Below are 26,580 nucleotides of genomic sequence, written 5' to 3' on the forward strand. Positions count from 1 at the left end.
AATTCTTATAATAGTGAAGAAACTTGAGCTGTCTGGCAAGAAGTAGTTCTGACTTCAGAAGTTTTGTTTTATTAATTTAGAACTATACCAAATCAAGCTAACATGTTTTAAATAACTTCTAAATAAAACAACTCAGAAAAGCCAGACTGGAGATAGCACCTGAATTCTTAAGGTCCTCCAAGACAAGAACAGTGGCCCTTGATTGAAGTATTTCACACCATTTGCTAGAGACAGTCACCCTCGCTCTCCAGCCTACCATGGGCACTTACATGCAACTTCTGAAAGCAAGCAGTTAAGCTTTACCAAGGAAATTATGATTGTCACAATGCAACAGAATATTAAGGCCAGTGAATAATAACTGAATAGTTATAAATAACACAAATGTCTACTAAGGCCTGCTTTTCCAAACAGAACCAGAACAAAAGCACAACGATTCTGTAGTGTACCAAGTGTATATTTCAATTTACTGTAATGCAGTCTAACAACAAATTTGGTCATAATTTACCAGATATACATAAATGATTTAAGTAGTAAAAGAAGATTCAGTTCCAAGAGAATAAGTTCATACCTTGAGGAAAAAATCCCAAGAAAACAAAAGGGGGGAAAAAAAAAGGAAAATACATTAAGAATGTAGAGCCAGGTCCAGTTTCTAAGCATTAAGTGAGCAGTATTCTAATAAAGCAGATTTAGGTGAATTTCAGATATATATATATATATTTATATATATAGACAGATCTACCAATTGTAAACTATGGTTTTAAAAGGGATAAATGGGATGGAAAAATCTTTATGCTATACTTACATATTCACAAAGCAGAACATTAACGTTTAAAATACTTTTTCATTCATATCATCTTTGCCTAACTAATTTCTACTTTGGACCCCACCAGAATTACACATTACTCAATTCAGTCTAGAACAATGAGAATAAAATGTAATCTTCAGTGTAAAAAAACGTACCCCACCCACCCCACCCTCCCCAAAAAACTATTCATGTCAGGTTTACAATGATGTGGAAACTACCAATGAAACAAGTGGATGATAAAAAAAAGCATTTTAATTCCCATATAACTGTAGTTCAAACTTATCATCTCAGTTTCAATCAGCAAAAACAATGTCTTAACATTATGTTACTGTTCTATGGACAACATAAAGCTTGTCTCTTTAAATACATACCAACTTTGATCAGATGGAGCACCAGTAAGATTTTGTCCATCAAAGCATAATTCAAAGTTATCCACACAACTACCATAATTTAGTTACCTGACATAAAATAGGAAAAAATATACTCATTTTATAATTAAACAAAATTGAAAAATATGGTGACCCTCAATTGTTTTTTATACAGTACTGTCACACTGGCCTAGCTATGTGTCATGACAAATGCTCTGCATATTTACTCACTGTGACATAACAGTACATCAGACTTATTGTTCCAATGATTGCCTGAATTAACTTGCCTTAGTTGCCTTAGGCTAGACAACATAGAGGAGTTTAAGGTGAAGGTGTAATGCCCTTGCCTCCCTATGAAGGGGCCTGAAATCATTGGTACAATATTACAAGCTTAGGAAAAAAAAACCAAAACAAAACAAAACAAAAAAAAACCTACGTGGCTATGAAAATTCAAGTTTCAATGCCTCCTAGAAAATCTGAAACAAAGAGCATAGGGAGCATATCCTCCTGAAAAGTAGACAACTCAAGGAGCACTATTTTGCTTTGGACTTATTTTCTTTAAAAAAAATCCAGCAAATGAGCAAGTTAAATGTAGTTTGTTTATATTAAATACTAACAACAACCCATGAAGTACAAAAGAATAAAAAATAGTTTGTGTTCAATGATGAACGATGGGCACAATAGCTTAGTGTCCAATTCACATCACATAAATTAGCCAAAAAACGGACAAGTAAGAAATTATTGACCAAAAAGTTGTTTTAATATGACACTTTCTCCATTTCTTGTATTTTTATTCTGTGGGACTGAGGTATACACCAGGGAAACAAAAAAATTTTGAGAGAAGGGGGGGGCCTTAGAAGAAAGAAGAAACATTATTACATCAGATATCTTTTAAAAAGCATGACTGTCTCTTTTGACTAAGTGGCACAAGAGTTACCCATGCTCTGATCAGTCTATTATTTTCATTACTGGTCATTTCTTCTGCATTATCGTTTTAAAACTGATGAATCAACAACAACCTTCTTTAAAAACAGACACTAAATTAATGCCATTAAAAACTTCTCCAGTGCTTATCACCCATAGCACCTGCCAGCATAGAGCCAAAAGTTTTCAACCCAAATTTCAATACGGTGTTGGCAATATCTGTGACACATATTTAAATGATTGGCTTTCACCTATCAGATTACAGGAGAGGTAAGGTTTGTATGGCAAAGACATGCTTGTGGAAAATGAGCCACTAGCCCAAATTAGCTTCACTGACTCGCTGACAAAAGTACGAGTGGATTTGGGAAAGCTGTCTTTGTGTTTCCATACCAAATTGCAATTTTCTTCATTCATGTAAACAGGTACATGAATGTGTAACATAATTACAGTTACTACTATGTCTGAATAGGACCCAAGTAGCTATAGCCTATAAATAATAAAAAATACATTTTTATTTTGATAACTGACTGTAGATGTGAGGACTCTGTATAATTCAACCAAACGGTTGTATGCTGTACAGTCCTGTGCAAATATCATAAAAAAATTAATAATCCTTTTTTTGCTATAAGGCTTTGACCCTACATTTTCACAGCAACATAACTACCATCCAGCCTGTACCATATTTCACAAGCCTTCAGTCCAAAAATTCAAACAGTCAATCCATACAGTGTCCATTTGCAGCACCCTGAAGTCTCATGCTCTGTCAGTCATCTAAAGGCATACAAACTTCCCCGCCTTCATCCCACCGAGATTGGTCATTCTGTTCTTCTACATCATCACCAAGCTCCTCGTCGCCTTCTCCCACTTCATTTTCTTCGTATTCTTCATCCCTAGGGAAATCTGTGTCCTGCCCCTGGTCTGCTCCCTCTTGCCCTCCAGGCTGGGATTTATCTGCACAGTCTACACAAACTCCGTAACGTCGTGATCCATGTCTTATTCCAACGCTGGCTGCTAGCATGAAAATCTTCTTACACACCATACACTTATACTTTTTATCCTTTTTATGTACCTATGGAAGAGAAATATGGAAGCTGAATATAGGCATACCAGGTTACATTTGCATATAGTACTAGAAAACTATTAATAACAATAAAAATTATTAACATAAAAATTCATATTTTTAACTTTTCCAAAAGATACCTGACACTATTCAGAGTAAGGAAGAGTTACTGGAGATCTATTTATCTATGATATGAGCTACTGCCCACGAGCAAACCACTTTGTTGGAGCTCAGCAGGTCTCCTGTTCTGTACACAGGTGAGTGTTCAGTTCACATCTCAGGGTACAGAGCAAGACTCAGAAGCAACGAGAGCAGCACAAACCCTTCCACTGCACACAAGATAACTCGTTTAGAAAACTGCTGTTAACAATTTTAAACCCTATAAATATTAAAAAACAAGCAAGAGTTATTAAATTCAAGAATTCAAAGAGTAAAATACTTCCATGACTTCTCCTTCCCAACACAATTAAAACTAACATCAACTTTCCAGGTCCCTTAGGTAATTTTTTTGTCCTCTATTTGTGTCTGTGTGTAAAATTAGAAGCCTGCTGTTAACTAACCATAGATTTTAAATTTGGAAGTATGTTGCTTGTACAAGTAACTGAATTCAGTAACCATGTATATTAGTTATTATCTATGAAAAAATTAAGTTGAAGACTTCCTTCTTCTATCTGGTGTTCCCACAACAGATTACAATTATGTGCTTAAATATCTCATTTGAAGTCCCATTGAAAAAGTTGCAATTTTAGATAAAAGAGAAATTACCACCCAGATGAGAGGAAAAATAAATTAGGTCATGATACAAGTAGTTACTTCAGCTCTGCTGTACGTAACTGATACATGTGCTTTCCTCAGCCTCTAGGCCTGTTATAATACTTCACACAAGGCAGAATGTTTGAGGTTTGTTGAGCTGAAAGGGGAAGGGAGGGAGGAAAAAAAAGCCCAGGGAAAAAAAAAAGTGTTCTGACTTTGTCACAGAAAGAACACTTCTGTTAAAGCACAGAACTGCACTGAGCTCACTCCACAGCTGTTTTCACATTGTCTGACTTCATCTCCTTTCCTGGAGGAAAAAAAAACTTCAGCTACAAGTCCTGGTCAGATAATGCAAGACAGAAAACTGAAGTCCCACTCTACTCTTCCTGGTAGACCAACTAACTCCCACTGCTGCCACCTTCTCTGCTGAGCCACAAAGGAAGGAGCATGGCCATCAACGAGGCAATAATGCCCCAGTTCTCTAAGCCTTTCTGCATGTGAGAGATGCTCCATCCCTCCAATCATTTTCATAGCCCTCCTCTGGAGTAGCTCCAAGAGGTCCATGTCCTTCCTGTTTTGGGGACCCCAGAGCGGGATGCAATGCTCCAGGTGGGGTCTCATGAAGGGCAGAATGCCCTTCCTCACCTGCTGGCCACACTGCTTTTGATGCAGCCCAGGACACATTTAGATTTCTGGGATGAAAGAGCACACTGGTGGCCTCATGTCCCACCTCTCACCCACCAGCATCCCCAATCCTTCCCAGCAGGACTGCTCTTGACATGTTCATCCAACAGCCTATATAGATACCAAGAGCTGCCCCATCCCAGGTGCAGCACTTTGGAGAAGTGCCATTTACCCCACTCCACGTATGTACTAACCTTTTCTATCTACAAAACATCTTGCAAAATGAGGGGAATTTTTAAAATCACAGGTTGGAGAAATATTATTTTCTCACCACCAACATGATCTTGCTCTTATTACTACACTAAAATACACCCTGGATTTTATATAGTATATATTATAATGAAGTCTTAATTTCCTTATAGACAAGATACGAAGTACCTACAAAATACCCAAGGCAGATAAAACTTTCTCTGGATCCTCAGATAAACAAGTACTCAAGTCAAATCCTGAGTTATGCAATGTGCACAGGACAGGGTAAGCTGAACTGCTGGTTATGGTACTGGCAGAATGCAAGTCAAACAGATGTTTACTTTCTGCATCAGAAATTTTTCATTCTTTCCTAACCTTAAAGCAGATACTACACTATAGCTTTGTCTGGTTGTGAAATAAACATTTTAGAACTACCTCAAGATATTATGCAATTGCTGAATTAACAGGGCGCCCTCACAGAAAATGATGATTCAGTATTATAGACCAAGACGTGCTATTCTACTGCAGTAAAGCTAAGCCAAAACTGCTTTTCATTATCTACAGAATACTTATATACACTCTATCCCTTTATCACATCACTTTCAAAATAATCTTGAAATTACTGTCATCATTGACACTGCATTTTCCATTAAGAAAACAAGAGGCACAGTTATCTAAGAAATGTTTATCTTCATCCATTTCAGATCAAGATAAGACAATTTACATTATGTCAAATCATAGAACAGTTTGTTCCAACTACCAAAAACCCCATAAAACCCCACTCATACATGTGCATACATATACATGAACACTTGAGATTACCCACCAAGGAATGTCTCTTTACATGCTCTCTTCGTGTAAACAGCTTCCCACAGATGTCACAACTGAAAGATCTCACGCCTGTGTGAATGAGCAAGTGTCTCTTTAGTGTTCTTCTGTATTTGGCTACATAATTACAGTGTGGACACTTCAGCTTGTTCATGATTAAAGCAGAGGAATCACCTAAAAGATAAGAAGCATCAGGAGAAAAGATAATGAAACACACAAAAAATCATCCAAATGTATTAGGTCTGGTGCACAAAAATTAACAGGTGCCAAAACAATAAAGCAAAATACATCTTTTCATCAGGGTAATCAGGACAATGTCTGTCTGCAGAAATCAAAAACGCTGCTAAGTTCTACATGTACAATTCTACTAGAAAAATACCTACTTGTAACCAAGGCAATTTTACCACAGGAGTCTTATTTCATTAATTGAAGTTAGTTAACTACAATTTACCAATACTCTATTTTCCTAGATGCCAGTTATACCAGAAAACATTTTCTTCTGGATTAGAAACCCTCTAACTCTGCAGCATTTTGACAGTCGCAATCTTCTCTTCCAATATTCTACTGGAATTCTATTCTATTTAGAATTACATGCAGGAACCGTCTACCAGGATCTGACTTTAAAAGAAGTATAAGAAAGAATGAATATTGACAAGAGGAGTAGGATACTAAGAGGTAGCAAAATTCTGAAATTCTCAAAAAGGAAGTTATTGGTTCAGATTTTACTTATTTTCTACTTTGATCTAACAGCACAAAAAATAAAAAGAGCAGAAAAAACTTCTGGAAGTAGCACTATCTCACTTCTTCCTTATGATGGAGGAGAACCCTTTATACAGTTTGCCCAAGGATATATGCAAAACAGGTTTAATGCAGCTGCCTATTACTGTGTGAAAAAGAACAACACAGGATTCTATGATGCGGAGAAGGCCACATAGAAATACAAGATTTTGATAATAGCATACTGACTCACTACAAGTGAGAACTTAAGAACATAATCATAACCATCTAGAAGCATTCAAAAAGCACTGGCTAAGGCTACATGATTATGTGCAAGAGTTTCATGCTGGCAGGAAGAAAACATGAGTAATTGCACATTATGTGCACATGCTCACAGGCCTGTCTCTAGAGTTGCCTCCTTTGAGCTTTTAAATTCATCCAAAGATGGAAGTTACATTTTGCTAATATTCACAAGTTTGCATATCACAGCACTCATGTGAGCTGCATCTCCACAAAACGTCACATAATGGCTTGCATGAAGAAGAGCAAGTCCTATACAGGCAGACATCAGGGCTGTAAGGAATTTAATGGTTTAAGAACAGGCAGCCTTCCTAAGACCCAGCTTCTAATTTCTTGACTGCCAGCAAACTTCACCTTCTCATGACCACATTTCTTCTACTATAAACCCCAAAATATTTAAAATAAACCATAAGCCACATCCCAGTAACATCTCAGTTAAAGAGAAGAGGTAAGCATTACTATTACCCAGTACTTGATATCTTCTTTGTACTGAATACTTTATGTATTGTAAGGAATTAGCAACAATTGTTTTAGATATGGTGGTATTTTCAGTATGTTTTCAAACAAAAATAATTACAGGTAACTGTTTGCTTGAACTGACAGAAAAAGGCTTAATTACAGCTGCACGGGACTAAAAACACTTATTGCAATGAAGTTTCTTATTTTTAATAGCAAGACATATGCTGGGATCTCATTTTAAAATTATATTTATTTCCATATCTTCACCATCCAAGTTTTCAATTTCAAAGGCCATTTATCTGTATTTAGCTTAGTAAGGGGACAGGCAGCTATCAAGTTATTAAAGACCTCAGGTACCTTCACACTCAGCCATTATACTAGAACTGATATAAATCACATTCTGGTTTTACTCTTCCATACATTTGAATTCCTTTTCCTCCCTCCAAGGAAGTACATTATCCAGAAAGGCAAATGATATGGAAGAAGATTGATTAAATAATTTCCTAACCTCTACCTACTCTCCATCAGATACACTTACCATTTTCCCAAGCTTCTTTTGGCCAAGATTCTGGCAGCAATCCATACTTGAAATCACTTGAAGTACCCGGTAGCAGCCCATACTTGAAGTCACTTGAAGTACCCGGCAGCAATCCGTACTTGAAGTCATTTGAAGTACCCGGCAACAGTCCGTACTTGAAGTCACTTGAAGTAGCTATTAAAGACACATTCTTTCTTTAGCTTCCTGGGTTCTAATCAGTCATCAATCTAATCTGTTTAGCAATATGTATATCCTTTTTAAACTGTGACAAAAAGTTTCTAACCTTACAATAGTAATTATAGCATGTTGTCACATAGTATTCAATACTAAACCAAGAAATAACTGTATTCCTAATTTCAATGAAATGAGACCGTTGAACTACTGTCCAGAGCACCATTTCTTCTCCCCATCCTGAGAAAAACTGAAAGCCTTTTTCATACTACAGAGACTTTGATGGTAAGGATATGTATTCCCTCACTATCATCACGAGGGGGCTGAAAGGTTTTCCATGAGAAAACTTTTCTCTTCAGAACGGCTTTGTGCAGTGACTTCACCTGGACTGCCACAGTGGTCTAGTTGGTACAAAAGTATTTTCTACTTAGAGGCATGGGGTTTTTTTTGCTTTAAAATATCTTCATGGTATACATATGCAGTGCTTTATTTATATAAAGGATCCTCCAGCTATGTCTAAATCCTTTTCTGAATAATCATCTCCATTACTCTATAACCACATCAATTCAAGAGACCATAACTACTTGGAATATAACAGCTTAAAAGACTAGTTTGCATATTTACATTTGCTCTTAAGACAAGATCTTCTGCAGTTTATGTTGTCTTCGTACTCTTTTTTCCTCTTGAAAAAAATAGAACCATTCAGAAGTGAACAATGCCTTAAAAATATCTTTGCTTGTTTAATTCCATACTTTGTAACAAGAACTGCATCAGTGAACATGGAGTCATTATTACAGAGCACAGAGAACTATAAATAGTACACAATAAAGCTGCACTAAGAATTTAACAAAATCATATTTGCTGGGCAAAAGCTCTTCTAGCAATAGTGCAAATCAATGTTTCCCCCAAACCCCTAGACAGGAGTTTGTTGGAAATCATGAACTTATAAAATCCATTACTTTCCTCACAGGCAGACAGTTGTTAAATAAACAAACTGCAGTGGTAACTGGCAGATTTCCTTTTATTTCTCTGGATGGTAGTTGGGTATCCACACTGGATTCCCAATGTCACCACTGTGAAAAGTCTTGAGGAGATGTATTCTTGCTTTCAAGCCTGAAACTATACATTTCAATAGTCCAAAGACCTCTTTTTATCCCTACACTGTTCATTCTAAGGATTTTTTTTGGGAAAGGAAATTCTCTTGGGCTAAACCAGAATTTCACACAGCTAGTGGCAAGCTGCATATTTAAACACTTCCAACTTGCAGTTTCACTGGAAAAAAGTACAGAGTACAAATCCTCACAGCATGAGACACATACAGTAGTTTCATTTACTGCTCAGGCAGCATTACCACTGGCAGCAGTGATTTGGTCTGCAACATAAGACAACAGTTCAGAAGGATATCACTTAACAACTAGGAAGCTTATAATTCTATCTCATCCATTAGACAATGGCAAACAACAAGCAAAGCTGCATCATGACTGCCAAACTAGCCATTCCACCAGAGCTTTTAAAAGCAGAGCTTGAGTGAATGAAGACAAAAAATAGCAGTATTTTAGCTCATCTAACTACTTATTTTGCTATAAAAGGAAGAAGAGGGAAGGGAATAAACCTCCCTCTCCCTTAAAAAACACAAAGCAGTGAGGATTTTTTTTTTTTAATTACTGACTCTAACTTTAATTACTGACATAACTTCTGTTATGTCCAAAATAGGCAAGAACTCCTTATACTAATTTGGAGTGATGGACTCCAGCAATGGCATCTCAACAGCTCAAGGAATAGAACACAGATACCCTATAGACATGCCAACTACACATTCCTTTGAGGTGAGGAGGAAGACTTCCTTCTGTAATACACAAGAAAGGATTAGAGAGGAAGCAGTGTTGCACAGTCTGGGTAAGAGCAAAGGTGACTTGCTCTTAAGGCTATAAGCCTCCAAATAACAGCAGGCTTCAGGATCTAGCAGAGGGGAAAAAACAAACTTACTTTTATAATGTTTAAAGTATTAGATCCTTTCTTTACAGATTTTTCTCCCTGTACTAGAACTGTAGCTGAACAGTGAAAGGTCAGTCAGTAATAAAATATTTTAATCACTTTTCCTTCCCTTATAGGATGAATATCTGCAAGATCAAGAGACCCAAGTCTTCACTGCACACAGATGTAACATTATGCTGTGTACAGGCACTATTGTATAGCTTCCTTCAGAATAAGCCAAAGACTGACCATAGGTAAGAGTTGGACCAAGCTGAGTACATTTTATAACACTGTCACTTTGACAATTCTTCTGTATTTAAGAGAACACAATCTAAATGTCACTAGGAACATTTATGTACACAGCTGCTATTTAAGTTTGAGGGAACTTAGGAGCACAAACCCCTGCACAACTCGAGATCTTAGCACAAGACTCAGCATAGAGCCAAATAAATTTAAGAGCTGTCACCCAGTGTAGGTAGTAGCTACTAAATCTTTCAATCTCCCACTGGAAGAGAAGACCCACTATAACATGAAAGAACACCAGCACAGATACCACAAGAGATAAGAGGTTGCTACACATGCTTCATGCTTCAGTATACATGACTAAGTAGATAATAATTAAACCTAATGCTTATTCTTAGAATAATTCGTTGACCTAGAAAACATGCTTTCTAGATTAAGCACACATTTAATGTGTTCAAAACAAAACCATGCAAAAGGCATCTTTAGTGTCTACTTGCTCATCCAAACAAGACAGATTTGAATTACACACAGACTGGAAGCTGGAAGTGCAATACCCAGCCTGTACTACCTTCCCCAGCTGGATATAGAGCCTACAGTCAGGTAAGCTTCCAGAATGCAACACATTTACAGACCCCTGTGGCTCATAGGATCTTCTCCCATTTCTCCTCTCAGCCAGGCTACTGCCCCTGAAACCTGCTTACAATTATCATCTGGCCTGTTCTGGTCCATTTAAAGCCACATGATAGCCTCTTGATAGGAGGCTGAATGCAACTATGGATGCAGTCATACTGGTATACTGGGGAGAGGGTGCACAGGAGGAAAGCATAGACAGGTAAGGCAGATCTTTGAGGGAAAAAAAAGCTAATTAGAAGCAATAATATTCTTTGTCTCCAGACTAAACCACCTGATCACAAGTTTTCTCTGATCTAAAGTTACCCTTTTACACTTTAGTTGATTTCTAAGAGTTGTAAGTTAATAACCCAAATGTCAATTAACCTCAAACATTCACTCGTTCATCTAGCCTGCATGGATAAAAGGCTATCAGTAATCTGATCTTTAATAAAAGCCAACAACAAGCAAAGCCAAAATAATAAAAAAAATCCCAGAACACAAAGAAGCTGATTAACCATCAGCACTAAAATTCACACTATGTTGATTTAAGAAGAGAAAAGGACAGTGGGAAATAAAATTAAATTATTGTGTGGCTTTTACACCATTAAAAAAAGCTATTAAAAACACGGTGAAAGGATTTTATGTTTTATTGCATTTGTTCTCAGGAAAAAAGGCTAACCAAAAGACAGATACAATGATTTTCAGTTTTGAAGGCAAGAGGCAGGCATGCACCACCAGAAAGAGAGAACATGTCTAAGCCAGAAGCATCCTTAGTCTGACAAATTTAACTCTTGCTGATTTATATCAGAAAATATACTGATTTGGGGCCCAGAAAAGGATACATTACTGAGTAAGTGACGATATAGGAAATAATGAGAAGTTCAGTGACAGAAGCCATTAAACAGGGCATTGCAGAAAAGGACACACATATGGTGCACTGAGGGAAAAGATACAAAATTTTGCATTAGATACAGCTGTTTGTAGTGAACTTAACTGCTGTTTTCTTTACATATATTAGCACTGGAAACAGTGCCAAAATAAGAGAAAAATAAATGCTATTTTTCACTATATTTTTTACACTGACTGCTCATCTAATCAATTAAAAAAGACAGAAAGTAGACTGGATAAGCGATTAGGCCATAGCTTTCAAGGATTGCAAAGAAAGCAGTGGTAATCTACTGATACAATCTGGATTGCTATTAGAGAGTTGGATTTGTTGCTTATGTTAGGTAACATGACAGAGGAAACAGCACTGCCAAGACTGACACACTAGGAAGGTGGGGAAAAGAAAGTATCTTGAGCTCCCTTTGTTCCCAGAGTATTCCTCACATCTTTAACCTTGCTTCAGCTGAAAAGGCTTATTCTGGAAACACATTACTGCTCAACTGCCTCAGAGGGCTCAGACATACTTAAGACATTTTGCCAATGCAATCTTATTCATACTCTATCTATTGCTACAAAGTGCTCTCAATTTTTACTATTTTTCATTCATGAAGAAGTGGTATATTGCCATGATTATGGAGCCAGATCTAGCATCAACTACCCCTGACAGAAGACCACTAACTCATGCCAGCTATATTATGCACTTGCTTTTCAACTTGATTATCACGCCTTCCCTGAAAAATTCTTTCCCAAGAAAGTGAAAGCTATTTTGCTGATCTCCTCCAACAACTATACCAGTGAAACACAAGAAAGTAAGGAACTTTCCTCATGCAGACCGTTTATTTGTGGGGAAATTAATTGTTCTCATGGACCCTTGTTAGTAAGTCAATGCATTACACTGTGAGTCAAAGTGATTTTCAGGCAGAGAAGATCTGTAGACACCACAAAACCTTCTTCCACAACCCATTCACATTGCCCCCCCCCCCCAAAAAATACCCCAAAAAAACCCAGACAAACAAAAAAACCCAAAAAAACCCAAAACAAACAAAAAAAACCACCCCAAACCAACAAAAACCTGCATATTGACACCAGTAATACACAAAACACTGACCAGAGTTGTAGGCTTAGGGACAGACCATATTGAAATACCCCAAAAAAACCAGACAAACAAAAAAACCCAAATAAACAAAACAAACCCAAAAAACAAACAAACAAACAAAAAACCACAAAAAACCAAACTAACAAAAACCTGCATATTGACACCAGTAATACACAAAACACTGACCAGAGTTGTAGGCTTAGGGACAGACCATATTGTGAGAATGTGAGGAGGGAACCTGCTTGTCTTTGGGATGATCCCTGGGAGAGGTAAATTGAATGAATGGGGAAGAGGCTGACCCTCAGACTGCAGTGTTTTCAGATGACTTCTAAAAACTTTTGACAACTTCAATAATGGATTACATAGGGAAGGGGGCAAATAAAGTGGTTAGACGTCCATCAAGGAATTTACATCTTTTAATCAGGGTAACAGCTTAAAGTCTAAAGAAAATAAGACAGAGTTATAGTACCATGGAGAAGTAGGAAAAAAAAAATCACAATTTTTTTCTTTTGTAACACAGTCAGCCAAGTGGGGTTTATCCCTACAAGAAATATACATTTGTCCTGATAAGTCCATCAATCTTGATTTCTTCAAATACAAAGATACCTGCTTTATTGTAAAGCCCTAATCAAGTTGTGTTATGCTCCTCCCTCGCATCATGACAAAAGCTGGGACCAGCACTGCATTTTTTTAAGCAGGTTTAGCTGCTGTCTGTATCCTTCTGAAAAGTAGTTGTTTCTACATTAAACTGAATTAAATTCTTTAAGAACCCCTACAAAATCAGTCAGGAACCTTGTTGTTCCACCAAGGACTGTTTTAATCCTGCACTTGTTATTCTTTCCCTCACCCCCACCAGAGTACAGCATTATATAGCCTGAAAAATCACAGTAACAAATTATACACTTGTAGCTTCATAAAGCTACTGGGATATTGCATGCAAGTCTCCTAAAAATCAACAGTCAGTTCCAAAAAGCATAAGCAATACTTCATAGCTGTGTTCTGAAGTCTGAGGATAGGACACTTTAAAAAAAAAAAAAAAAAAAACAAACACCACGGCCAGATAAAGATAAAAGACAGACCAAAGAAGTGATGAAAATTGACAAAAATCACCCCATGAACAGACATTAAGCATATGATGAATTATGTTCACTGGGGTTTTATGACCTTTTGTGACACTGTAACAGTGACTGTAATGTGCTGTCTGCATGGTTATTTTCACTATGGTAAATGGTTAATTGTACGATGAATGATGGCTGTAAACAGTAAAAGACTTTTTTAGCAGATTATCAACTAGGAGAAAATACTGATATTGGTGGTAACATTCCATGTTTTAGTTAAACAGCTGCTTTAATTAATATAGCTAAAACTGGAAAAGTCTTGAAAACTTAAGTAAAATATAAGTAAATGTAAGACAGTACAAGGAATTTCAAATCCATCTTAACCTTTTTAAAGCTCCTTTAAAGCTCACCAACATGCTACTTTTACAGGGAGGGTGTTAAATAAACTCACTGGCAATAATGCCTCAGGTTTTAGCTTTTATATTTTTCAGATTCTGTACTGCTTTAGTGTGTAGTTCTGAGCTTCATATTAGGGGATAGTAAGCTCTCTTCACAGTAAGTAGACAAAACAATTCCTTCTCTCGCTGGGGACCAAGGACAAATGATCTAAGTTTCAGGCCCAACAGCATAAACAACAGTGGAATGAAGAGGGAAAACAAGAAGGACAGGACTTCATAAGCTAAAGGTACAATTGGAAAATTAACTCCAATATGCAAATGGACCAAAACTTATAAAACTGCGAGACTGCAGTCATCCATTTTGTGACCATTTTGGATTCACCTTGGGTGTAGCCCTGGCTGGGTTCTTGTGCTGCCCAAGGTAGATCCATAGAGGCTTTTAATAAATACCTACTTTATTCTTTATCTCCATCTAGCCTCTATTCTAGGCCAGCCTTCACAAGGCATCAGAAATGAATCAGAAACAGGGTGGGAGGAAGAAGCAGCTGACATATCCTTATTGGATACAAGCAGAAAAACTCATGTTCAGCAAGCAGCAGTTTAACATATTTGCTTTACTGCAACAAGAGGGGTAGCAGATGCTTCAGAAAGCTTTTACTGTTTATTATCTAATACTTACCAACTGTACCCAACTGGAAAATTCATTTACTATAGAATTCAAGGAAGTGGCTTCAGGGATAAATTTTTGTAGTGAGAGCAGTGATCTTAAGTAGGCTTCTCTTCCACCATATCTACAGTATCATCACAAAAGCACCAGACCAACCCAAACCTAAATCAGGGGCACAGAAACTCACCCTGCACGTAACTGACAGTTCATAACCACTGGTGTTATCCTCATCAGAACATGACAAAGCATAACAGTAGAAGCTCCTTGTTTCCATTTTAGCAACCAACAGGAGAGTGCATTCCTTAGTTCTTAATATAAGAATTTACTACTCTTTATTTTTCTTCTTCTAGAATTATCTTTTATCTATTCTAGATGACATTTTCTTATAGATTTTTACCTCTCAGTGCCTATTATTTTTGGTAGCTTTTCCATCCCCACAAGAAATTTAATCCAAAACTACAAGTTATTGTATAACCTGCAGGTTACTCTACAACTCATTCTTGACATTCTTCCAACTCTCCACTCCTCCCTCTTCCACCTTTTCTTTGGCATAGAGGGAGCAGTTAAAAGAAGAGTGTTTAAGAGTGGAATCTACCTACAAAGGAAAGAAAAAGAGCCACAAGTAGAAGAGAAAGAATACCAAAAGCTGAAGAACAGACTATGGGTGTAAAGTAAGTTAGACTAAGCCCTACTTCAGTCACTCTTCTTGTTTCAAACAATATGCATTCAAGAACTTAGTAAAAGTGAAGATATTATTACAAAGATATTAGATATGGCTTCCAAAAGAATTCTGACACTGACAGAAAATGTAATTATGTACTTAGGAACATATATGGTGTGCTCTGAAAATACCAAGGAGATCACTAGTTGACTAGTATTTTAGAACTCAGTAAAATAAACTTCCCCTTGTAGTCACAGAACTTTCAATGGTTTTGGACCGATACCACAACCATATTCAGTATGCTTTGTCTCCAATACAATTTTTCATCAAAATGCTACAAGGATGTCTCCTGTAATTTAATTCTTCAGCATAACAATTTACTGGAAACATTGGTGCTTCTGTCAAAAAAACCCACCCACCAACCAATAAAAAACACCAAACAAACAAACAAAACCCCCCACACCAAAAACAACAAAAAAAACCACCAAAAAACCAAGGACTAAACATATAGCTCTGCCTGTGCCCTCCATTATTGCTCTAAGAAATCTTCACAGCACACATAGGACTAAACATATTGCTCTGCCTGTGCCCTCCATTATTGCTCTAAGAAATCTTCACAGCACACATACAAAATCCCACAGAATCCAAACTATCTATATCTGTTGTTGATGCCATCATACAGAAGGCATATTCTCTGTATTTCCATCAGTAAAAAACACTGAATATTTAACCCCTATAAATCATCAATAGAAATCACATGCTAAATTGTGTCAGAGATTTTGTCTGACACAAATACACACATCCTCAGCTCCTGCTTCAGACCCTCTGCTGTCCTTTTTCGTGGCACTGCAACTAGGACAAGCAGTATAGCCCAGCACAGGCAGAACTGTTGTGTGGGTGCTGAGGACTCAACATCCCCCACTATCTGCAGCTAAGGGTGCTTCACTTAGGCTAGATCTAACCTGATGCTGTGAATCTGAGGCATACTAGCAACTGTCATGTTCCTGAAACATGCCAGCTCAGCCAGAAGGAATCCTGTGCAGTTTAACAAAGCTTAGCCAGTAAGAGAAGTACAGGAAATTCACTTCACAAGCACAACTCCCAAGCAAAGCTAAAGCAGACATACCCAGAGCTCAGAGATGAAGACCAGAGATAAGGAACAAGCATTTGCAGAAGTGCTCCTCAGCACAGCTGCTTCTCCAGAGCTGCTCTGTTGTGTCACACTACTCACTAAGCACATGAAGGTCTCCTGTACTGGAGAAACACATCCCCAGTCCCATCCCACACTGCTCTGCACTGGCACATGTCACCACAGTACCCAAGCACTGCTGGCACCACACAGAACAACCGTGGGTCCCCATGTGCCCCCTGCGGGACTACCGCTTGTCTGTGTCACCCAGCCCCGGGGGCAGGAGCAGATCAGGGCCCCTGGAGGAGACATCCACTGCTCCTTGATAATTGAAGCAGGCATACATTTTAAACTGCTTTAGAAACAACAGACATCTAAAGAACTTTGTTCCAGTTGTGTCTCAAATTCACCCCTAACTTGCTCCTAAATTGTACTAAGTTTTCAAAACTATTAATTCATCAAAAAGTGAGGCAGGCAAATGACAGTACTTCAAATACATAGATTAACTATTCATACAGCATAATAATTTAAAAAATAAAAAAGCAAAAGTTATGTAGTCAGATACTGCAGTCAGTACTTTAATTTTCAAATGACATAATTGACATTAAGCAATATTTACCTGCTTCTTCTTTAATAAAGGACAAATCTTCTTCTGGATATGGGACTGACGGTTGCAACACTGAGCAATCTTCAGAATTCTCTTCAGTATTAGGTGGTATATTATAAATAAATCTCTTTGCAGTTTGGTTTTTCCTTCTTGCTTTTCCAGGTTCTGGAACTGATTGTCCCTGTGCACCCATGTCATTCCACACGAAAACTTTTCCCTCACCTTGAGATTCATTTTCAGCCATTTCAGGTGAGCTGTCCTGGACCCAACTGCAGTCATTCATTTGGTAGCTTTCCATTTGGCCCTCATCAATGGGGTACGGATCATTCTCAGTTTTTATGCTACTTGCCAAGTTGGTAAGGTTTCGTGTTGCCCAGAAGCTGGCAACTTTTTGATCCCTTGGAGATAAACCATCCCTACTAACAGATCTTCTGTTGTAATCCACTACAACAGTCTCTGGAGCTTCCGATTTTATACTTATGTTTAAGGCATCTTTAATGAAGTTGCGGCAGGACTGGACAACCTCCGTCATCTGAAGGTAGCTGGCCACTGACATCACTTCAATGGCGTTTTGGCTCGTGAGCACGAGGTTACCAGAATACAAGAAGTCCAAGATGACAGAAAAACCTTGAACAGCAACAACGTCTAAATAGGTAACAGTGGTTTGGTTACGGCTTTCTTTGTTTGTAAAGCAATACAGAGTCTTAAAGAAGCGGCTGCCTGCAACCAGGATGTTCTTGTGAGCTCTGAAGACCCTCCCACTCACCACAATATTAACATCACAAAGAATGCCTTTCTTCCTCTGCTCGTTGAGCTCTTGCAGGAGCTGATAGCAGTAAGAGTTCTCATTTGGCCTGCTGTTAAAATCACAGTATCCTTCATTATTCAGTTCTGATGGTAACTCTGCCTCCTGCAATTAAAAAACCGCACAAACATAATTAGCTCTTAATAAATGCTCTCCTTAGTTCTCCAACACAGTAATAAGGATATGAAAATAAACTAAAGAAGATTATCTTAAACTATTTTTTGTTATTTATGTTCTTTGTCACAAAGGCAGACAGGAATATATAAATAACAAGACATTTTTGAAAACTAAAAATCCTGCTCTCATTCTGCACCTTCCACCCCCAAGTTTAAAACAAACAGAACTAGATTTGCCTCTAGGGCAAAGGAAGGGAAATTTCAGCCAAAAGTAAGGAAATATATAGTTGAGCGTGAAGTACTTGTTATTCCTAACCCACATATATTAAAGATTCAGGAGCCTCTCTTTCCAAAGATTTAACTAGATGGTTCTCACATATCCAATCCCTCGTACTTCCCCAGAAATCTCCACTTAAACAATTAAGCAGAATCCAGATAAGTGATTCAACATTTTCTTCATGCTAAGATACAAATAGACACAAATTAGGTCTGTATGTCCCAATCTGTCCTGAATGTTTTAAAGAAAATATATTGCTAAATAGATATAATGGCAAATGTATTTCTTATACAGTTTTACAAATTAAGTATTTATCCTTTGCTTTTTAACTGCAGCGGTTTTAGGATTAAACAGTGTATCACATGACAAGCAGACAAAACACTGCAGATGACAAAAAAACTCCCAACTTAAGCTTCCACTACAATTCTTGCCTCAGACTTTCTTCAAATAAGTCTCCCAAACTTTCCAGTGGCAACGCTGGCACAACACTTATTACACACACACAGCCTTTTTAAGATGTGATCTCAAACACAGCTCCAAAATTTTGCTAAAACCTGATATTTTCAGAAAATCCAACACCAATTATTCATTATTAAAGATTAGTTCAGACAGGGAGAGATCAAAATATCTGTACTGGATTTTTGAGCACACAGAAGACTTTTAATTCATGTTTAGATAAAGATGATTCAGAGATAGTACTAGCTAGTAGAAAGCAGAAAACAGACTGGCATATTTGAGACCATACTTATATGGGTTGACATATGCTGCCATCAAGAGCAGCAACATAGAATCTTGGAGATCTAGTATGAAACAGACTGTCAATCTTCTTTCCTAGCAAATGAGGAAAGCCCAAAACTGGACAGCTCCAAGCCAAATCATTATTTTCCTCTCTCATCTCCTAAAATACCTCACTGATCAGGGAACTGGAAGTGGTGTTAAAGCTCACCTGCCTCAATATTACAGGTCAAAATCAGTATTAAGAAGGTAATGTTAGCACTGTCATTAGCCCATAAGCTATGCTGCAGCTAAAATACATGTTGCAGGAAAGTACTACTCTTAATTTGGGACTACTGCAGAAACCAGCTACATATATTTTAAAAGTCACTTTCCACCCCACAGACCTTAGTGGATTACATCAGTACTCATCTCAATTTATAATCCCAGTGTGGATCACTGGAATGACAACTGAGGCTGTAACTACATCTAAACCAGTGTTTACATATATAAGCAGCAAATAAGACCTGGTATAACCAAAACAGACACTGTGCCATTTCAGCATCTCCTGCAGAGAAATTTCAGTTTGCTGTCACATTCAAGTTGCTTCTGAATCTCTACTCTTCTCAGAAAAACACTTCATTGAAGAGGAAGGAATAAAAGCAATTAGCCTTTTATGCGAAAACAAGCAGTACATCTTTGCTCACCTCATCTTAATTTTTTTGTGTACTTTATGACACACCCCAAGTACTACCTCAGATCAAGACTGTGAAACAGTTTGCTCCAGATGTGGGACAGCTAAGGCTGTCATGCTAAGCTCTCAGCAGATTTTGGTTCTGGACTAGCTTCCTGTCACTTTAGCAATGGTGCACTGCACAGTTTCAAAACACCAATTACACTGACACTGGATCAGATTAAGATGAAAATGACAGCACCCTGAAGTGTTGTCACGCTCGTCAATCACCAGTGACTTGCACCTCACACAGTAAATGTTAGGTAGATGCTGTGATAGCTGCCAATTTCGTTCTCTGAGAACACATTAAACACCGCATAAAATTTAAAAAACGACCTGCAGCAGTTCTTTTCTTCTGACAAACGTCTGATTAAATAATTGAGAGAGAATACATTTTAACTAAGCAAGTATATGTACCCAATCAAGCTGGGACAAAAAAATAAATTTATATTTACAATATGGGGTTTTTGTTTCCTGAGAACAGGACAAGCCAGCATGGTGAAGAGGAGCTGCAGATCACAAATGTGCTACAGAAAAACAAGACTGAAATCTTCATTATGACAAGACCAGAAGGTTGAGTGGAAAAATCAGATATTATGCAACCTGTGTCCAAGCTATTAGGGGTATGTGTTGGAGAAAGAGATCAATCAGTATTACAGCTTTAATTAGTATTATAGCTTTACAGAAGTGGGTGCATATACATTTCTAAAACTAACTGCAGTACTAAAACCAACTGTTTTACTGCTGGTATAGTACAACAGTTAACCCTAGTGCCACAACTCAAATGAAGTCCTGATGTCTGAGCAGATCAAGTCTACGTACACCAAGTATGACAAGTAAACTGATATTTATTATGAGAAAAATGAACAAAATAATATTACTTGGAGAGATTTAGACATTCATACAGAAAAAATACAATACAGTTCAACAGGAGGGAAGATGCAGAAAATAATTACAGGAAAAGATGCATTTGCAGACTTTTGTAACTTACATGACACATCATCATAAGGGTTGTTTTCCTCATGAGAACAACAGCCTAATGATATTTGCTTAGATGTCAACTATATTTTCAGAATACAGACCCCATATTCTCATCAACTAAGTTATCCCAACACCAAACCACCTCATCCTTTATTAAACACTAGTAAGGAATAAAAGATAAAGATCAGCACAATTTCATTTCAATTTATGGAACCTTCAGTGCTCTAAGTCAAAAGCTTCTCTCTGTGGGTGAGATTAAGAAGTGCTGCAACAGAACAGAGACTTCTTAAGGAAACTAATATTGTGCTCAGTTTCAATAGAATACACACAAAGACAAATTATTATTTTATATGTATAATTCATTAATTAAACTTGCCCAAAAGCTAACAGGAGCAGAAACAGATGATCAAAAATTGCTACTAGGAGTTTAGTTTTTTCTCCTACTGTTCCATCAGCATATTCTGTCCCTGGAAGGAAGACAGTGAGAGCAGGAAGAATTAAGAAAAAATTCTTAATTCAAACCAACCTAACCAGAGATTCCATCTCAGCTGCATGTATACGAAAAGTAATTATTCCACATTTTTTAATCCCTTCCCCACTACCACATCTTGCTCTACCACAGTTCCCTGTGTCCCCAAATTAATCCTTACTCTCGAAAATGTATCTTCTAAAAAAGTAAGCTTTTTAACCACGTGCAGAGGAAAATTATCTCAATATGGTCCCATCAGCTGCACATGATGCTCCACTCTGTGCTGTACACAAAACTCAGCAATTTCAAATAATTTCATTAATTCCCTAGTATCAAATTGAGTAGTTTGAGGATTGATAAAAACACTACATGAAAATACACTAAGCGATAGTGTTTACTCTAAGGCCTGACTTCCTCCTCAACTTCTTCACTCTGCTAAGAGTAAGTCAAGAAGTTAACTTAGAACACTGTAATGTAACGCTGACATCTGAAGCATGACTTCCATTCATCACTGCTCACATAATGCAAACAATTCCAGTTCACATGGAAAAAATAACACATCAAAGGCCTTCCTACTTTTGGAGAGCTTCTGCTTTAAACCAACATGCCTGTTAGACTGGAGAAAGCTTTTCTGGCAGTATTTCCAAAGCTTAGCTTTAAATTATGTCCAGAAAGAAAATGTTTTAAGAAGATGCAGGAGTTTGAGGAGAGGAATCCCTAGCAGCCAATAAATCTGCATCTTATGGACCCAAATTCATCAAAGAATTAAAATATTTTGCCATGATTTCCCACTAAGCATCCATTTCTTGAGATCCTTGCAACACAATAGTCTCTTCACTACAAAAACAAAGGTAGTTTCAAGATGATGATAGATTTCCTTAAGCTTTAATGAGGAGAAAAAATATTTTAGAAACTAGAATAGAAAAAGACTCAAGAATTTGGTCTTAGAAAGAAGCATCGGTTGACAGCTCAATACCCTTGAATTACAGCAGCTGCAGCCACTTGTGATGTATTTTGGCATTCCAAATTAAATGTATCCCAAAAATAAACTGAAATTATCACTCATTTCTTCACGAGTGTAATAGCCAACAGACCTATAGAAATTTCTACTGCTTTACTGTCTTAACACCTACAATTTCTGAGCTTGAGTGGTGGCACTATGCCATATGTTTATTAGCAGCTGCTAAACATGCCCTGCAGTGGAGGCTTGTCAAGTCCATAATACATGTGTGCTGTCTCTAACACAAAGGCTGAAAGATCTCTCCCAAGTTTCATTAAATCTAAACGGCTTTGCTGCCTCATTATGTATGTTGGCAATACGGTCAGGGTACAAATTACCTACTTTTGTTCCAAGTATCTGGTATCATGGCATTTAGGGAAAAAAATGGGGCTATTGTTTTGCTATTAATTTAAACATATGTATCAAAAGAAATTCAAGTGCCATTAAGAGTATGAAAGGATACGGAAATTAAACATAGATGGGAAAGAAAACAGATTCTTAATCAGGTTTTTGATAAAGCAACTGTAACGTGAAAGTGCTCCACAAAGAAAACTACACTGACTCCTGAAAAACTGCAATTCCTTCCCTCGTGAGAAGTTTTTAACTGAAATGTAATTGCAGAAGGATGCACAAAGCACTGTTTTCCACTCAAAAAAAATCTCTTTACAGCTACCTTTGTCCCAACCCTATCTTTTGTACAGTGCAGAGAACCACTGACTCATCTATCCTACTGTTTCATTTATTATCACAGTTAGTACAAATATTTTTTCTTAAACTATCAGTGGTATAAAAGCAGAGATTCATTTTTACAAATATTCCCATGGCAATGAAAGGTCTTCAAATAAACACTTACAATCTTTAAATACATACTTACATTAACTTGTAGGCTACTGTGATAACAAGCCAATATTCTGTCCTCCCTTCCACTCTCCCAGTATTTAACAGTTTTACAACAGACTCAGGGTAAGAGGACAGAAAGAAAAAGAATAGTTATCTGAATAGAGAAAAAATGCTTGGAATAGCTTTTATTTAAATACAGTTAAAACAGAGCAAGAGAAGCTTCCAAGTGTGGCACGGATTAGCAGCATCCACTAACACAGGAGGCTACAAAGCAACAGAACATACTTCTACAGAGTAATTATTCACAACCCAAAGTTAGAAACTAGGCAACAAGACTGTAAGGAACACGCTGCAACAGCATTATGCAAAACTGGAACACTTTCAAAGATATGAAGAAGTAAAAGAAACTAAGATAAGTCTCTTAATTAGAAACAACTAATTGAAAGCAAGTTTGGCTAAAACACTGCAGAGTGAATAGCAAACCCCAGAAGACTAATGAAAACTGATAAGATGACCTACTACCAAATAATATCTGTAACAGTAGCTGCTATAAAACTACACTCACTGAAAAGACAGTATTAATCATCTTGAAGGTGAATGTTGCACTTGTAAATCGAAAAATATTTTGGATCACTGGTATTTGTACACCATAAGGTTTCCCTTGCAATCCTGCAACATCTTCACAAAAATTTGGCATACATTTTCCAAGTAGTTCTAAGAAAACTATCGTTCACCTAATGTTTTATAAGTCATCCTGTAATCCTGATATCCTGCCCTAACATTTGAGTAGCAGCTCTTGTCCAAGGTACCCTGAGCTCCTTAAGAGTGCTCAAGCAATAACCTCAATTTAAGTACCGCATTACATTTCAGACTCCAAATAAAGCTACCCAGCCAAGGTGGGCGTTTTAATTAAAACTGAATTATAAATGCAGAAAAACTGAGTGACTAATCAATTAATTCCGGCTAACAGCCTAACAATTCAAGGACTAGCCTAACCTGAAGCAACACTTAGCTAATGCCCGCAGGCAAGTTTAACGCCAGTGAAGCAATCGAGAGAACTTCAGCAGCGGAGGCATCCCTAGGAGAAAAGGCTGCAGAAGGCTGAGGATTCAACACAAGTGTTCTTTAGGGTCTTTTCATCTACATATATTCTAGGGCAAGCCCTGTCTCATTCGTGAAAGCAGCCAAGAAACACAGTGATTTGAAGTTCAGCGGGGAACGTGGAGAGTTTCACTACTCCTACAGCGTTAGAGGAGCGCTGGCATAGTAACACGGCTTTCAGGAAACCACATGTTTATCTCAAACACACACCAAGCGATTGCAGACTTCTTGCTCAGCAACTCAATCTAAGGCAACGCAATCGGGAAAGAAAAAGATTTCAGCGCGAAGAACTTAAATACACGGAGTTATCCGATTAGTGCACCGGGGCCACGCCGCTAAGCACGGCAGAGCGATTCCAGTTTCACGCCGCCGAGCCCCCATTTCACAAGCGGTCTCCGGCCGGACACTGCCCTCCCTCCGCCTGCACCGCAGGAGGAAGTTGTAACGAGCGTATTTAAATCAGTGCTGTGACACTGGGAGTCGTACGCAACTTTTTTCCCACATCGCCGGTTTATCTCCACGAGATAAACAGATGAACTAATGGAAGCGGCACCCGCCAGGGCCGGAGGGATAACGGGAACGGAATAGAGCCACAAACAACAGCTCGTGCTGTGTCTGCGTGCCTGCCCACACCCAGCGGGAGAGTCACCCCGAGTCCCACAGGGGGCTCGTCTCCCGCTCCGGACGCGGCGAGCGAGAGCAGCGCGGTGTGGCCAGCCCGCCGGGCAGCGACAACCACGAGCAGCCATTTAAAGAAGTTCACACACGTGAGCACAGGAAAACCTCACCTATGCAAAGGGGAGGCCGGCATTGCCCCTCCCTCCCTCCCTCCCCGCCGCCCCCTCCCCGTCCCGTGCCGTACCTGCTCGGCGCTGCCGGGCTCGTTGAGGCGATGCTCGGCGGAGAGGTGGTGCCGCAGGAGCAGGGCGCGCTTGTAGTTGCGGGTGCCCTTGCAGAGCTCGTCGTGGCCCCCGGGCAGGGGCGCGCCGGACATGATCACCTCGGGGGGCGCAGCCGCGGCGACGGCCGCGGTGCACCAGGCGCACGACATGAGGCCGGTCTCCTGGCAGTAGTAGAGCCACGGGAACTCCTTGAGCCAGGAGCCCTGGAAGGAGATGTGCAGCTTCTGCAGCAGGGACTTGGGCCTGGCCAGCGGGAAGTGCCGGATGCTCTCCCCCTCGCCGCTGCCCTCCGCCTCGTCCCCGCCGTCGCCCCCCGACCGCCGGCTGCTGCTGCAGCTGCCGCCCTCGGCGCCGCTGCCGTCGCCCAGGCTGCCCCCTTCGCCGTCCTCCTCGTCGTCGCTGCTGTCACTCAGCGAACCCCCGTCCTGGACCAGCTCCTTGCCCTCCAGCAGCCCCTCCGTCTCCAGTCCCTCCGCGCCCTCCAGCTCCATCTCCTCGTCCGCCCCCCGCCCATTGAAGTGCTTCCGCGGCCAGGCCGCGGCCTCGCAGCCATTGTTGGCGGCGGGGTGGGCGGCCAGAAGCCCCCCGCCGCCGCGGAAGGCCAGAGTCCGGCGGTTCCTCTCGGCGAACATGGGGCCGGCGGCGGCGGGGGGCGACGCCGCGTCCTGGGGCAGCAGCAGCTCCTTCTCCTCGGCGGCGGTGGCCTCCAGCTCCTCGGCCTCCAGCCCCTCCAGCTCCGCCTCCTCGTCCGCCCCGCGCCCGTTCAGCGCCTCGGGGTCCTGCCGCTCCCAGGCCTCGGCCCCCGCCGCCGAGGCGGCCGCCGCGGAGGTGACGAGGCCGCCGCCGCCGCGGAACGCGAGCGTCCGCCGGTTTATCTCCGCGAACATGGCGGGCGCGCCCCGCGCCCCCCGCCCGGCCGAGCGCTCCGTCCGCCGCGGGAACGGGGCGGGGGAAGGAGGCGCCCGGCTGCCGTGCGGGGGCGGCGGCCGAGAGAAGCGAAGTCCGGCCGTTCGCTCCCCGCTCCCCCGGGTCCGGCCTGGATCGCGGCGGGCGCGGGGCTGCCCACAATGGATCCCGCTCGATCGCTCGGCGGCGGCGGCGCTTCCGTCCCGACAGGCCCCGGATCGGGTCGGGTGGCAAATGAACAACGGGCTGCCCACAATGCACCGCGGCCGCCGCCCGCCGCCGCCGCGGTCCCTCCTTTCCTTCCCCCCGCGTCTGCCCGCGCCGAGGGGCCGCAGCCCGCCCCCTCCGCTGCCGGAAGCAGGGAGGGGAGGGGGACACCGCGGGTCCCGAGGGGCGAGCGGCGGCGGCCGCGGAGCAGCGGCCGAGCCTCCCCGGAGCGGCGGTACCGTTATAGGCGCGCGGGGCGGCGCGAGCGCCTCCCGCACGTGCCGGCGGGGCGGGCCCCTGCACCGGGACCCCGGCGGGCTGCCCGCAGTCCTGGGGTGGCCAGAGCTGGGAGGCGCCACCGTGCTCGTCGGGGCCAAAATCCCGGCTCAAGCAGGGTCAGCCT

At 40.3% G+C, this 26,580-nt stretch overlaps 1 protein-coding gene across 1 annotated transcript; it reads right to left on the reverse strand.

The window, feature by feature from the left end:
- Positions 1 to 433: 433 nt before the first annotated feature.
- On the reverse strand, positions 434 to 26,087 carry ZBTB10 (zinc finger and BTB domain containing 10). The gene is made up of 5 exons (XM_039702970.1): positions 25,025 to 26,087; positions 17,139 to 18,036; positions 7,626 to 7,799; positions 5,610 to 5,785; positions 434 to 3,166 (listed from the first exon to the last, which is right to left on the reverse strand). Exons 1-5 carry the CDS (start codon positions 25,949 to 25,951, stop codon positions 2,861 to 2,863), a joined length of 2,481 nt encoding a protein of 826 aa, XP_039558904.1. The 5' UTR covers positions 25,952 to 26,087; the 3' UTR covers positions 434 to 2,860.
- Between the last annotated feature and the right edge of the window lie 493 nt (positions 26,088 to 26,580).

Source organism: Passer montanus, unplaced genomic scaffold (genome assembly GCF_014805655.1).
Source record: "Passer montanus isolate IOZ18808 unplaced genomic scaffold, ASM1480565v1 scaffold16, whole genome shotgun sequence".
Classification (NCBI taxonomy): Eukaryota; Metazoa; Chordata; class Aves; order Passeriformes; family Passeridae; genus Passer; species Passer montanus.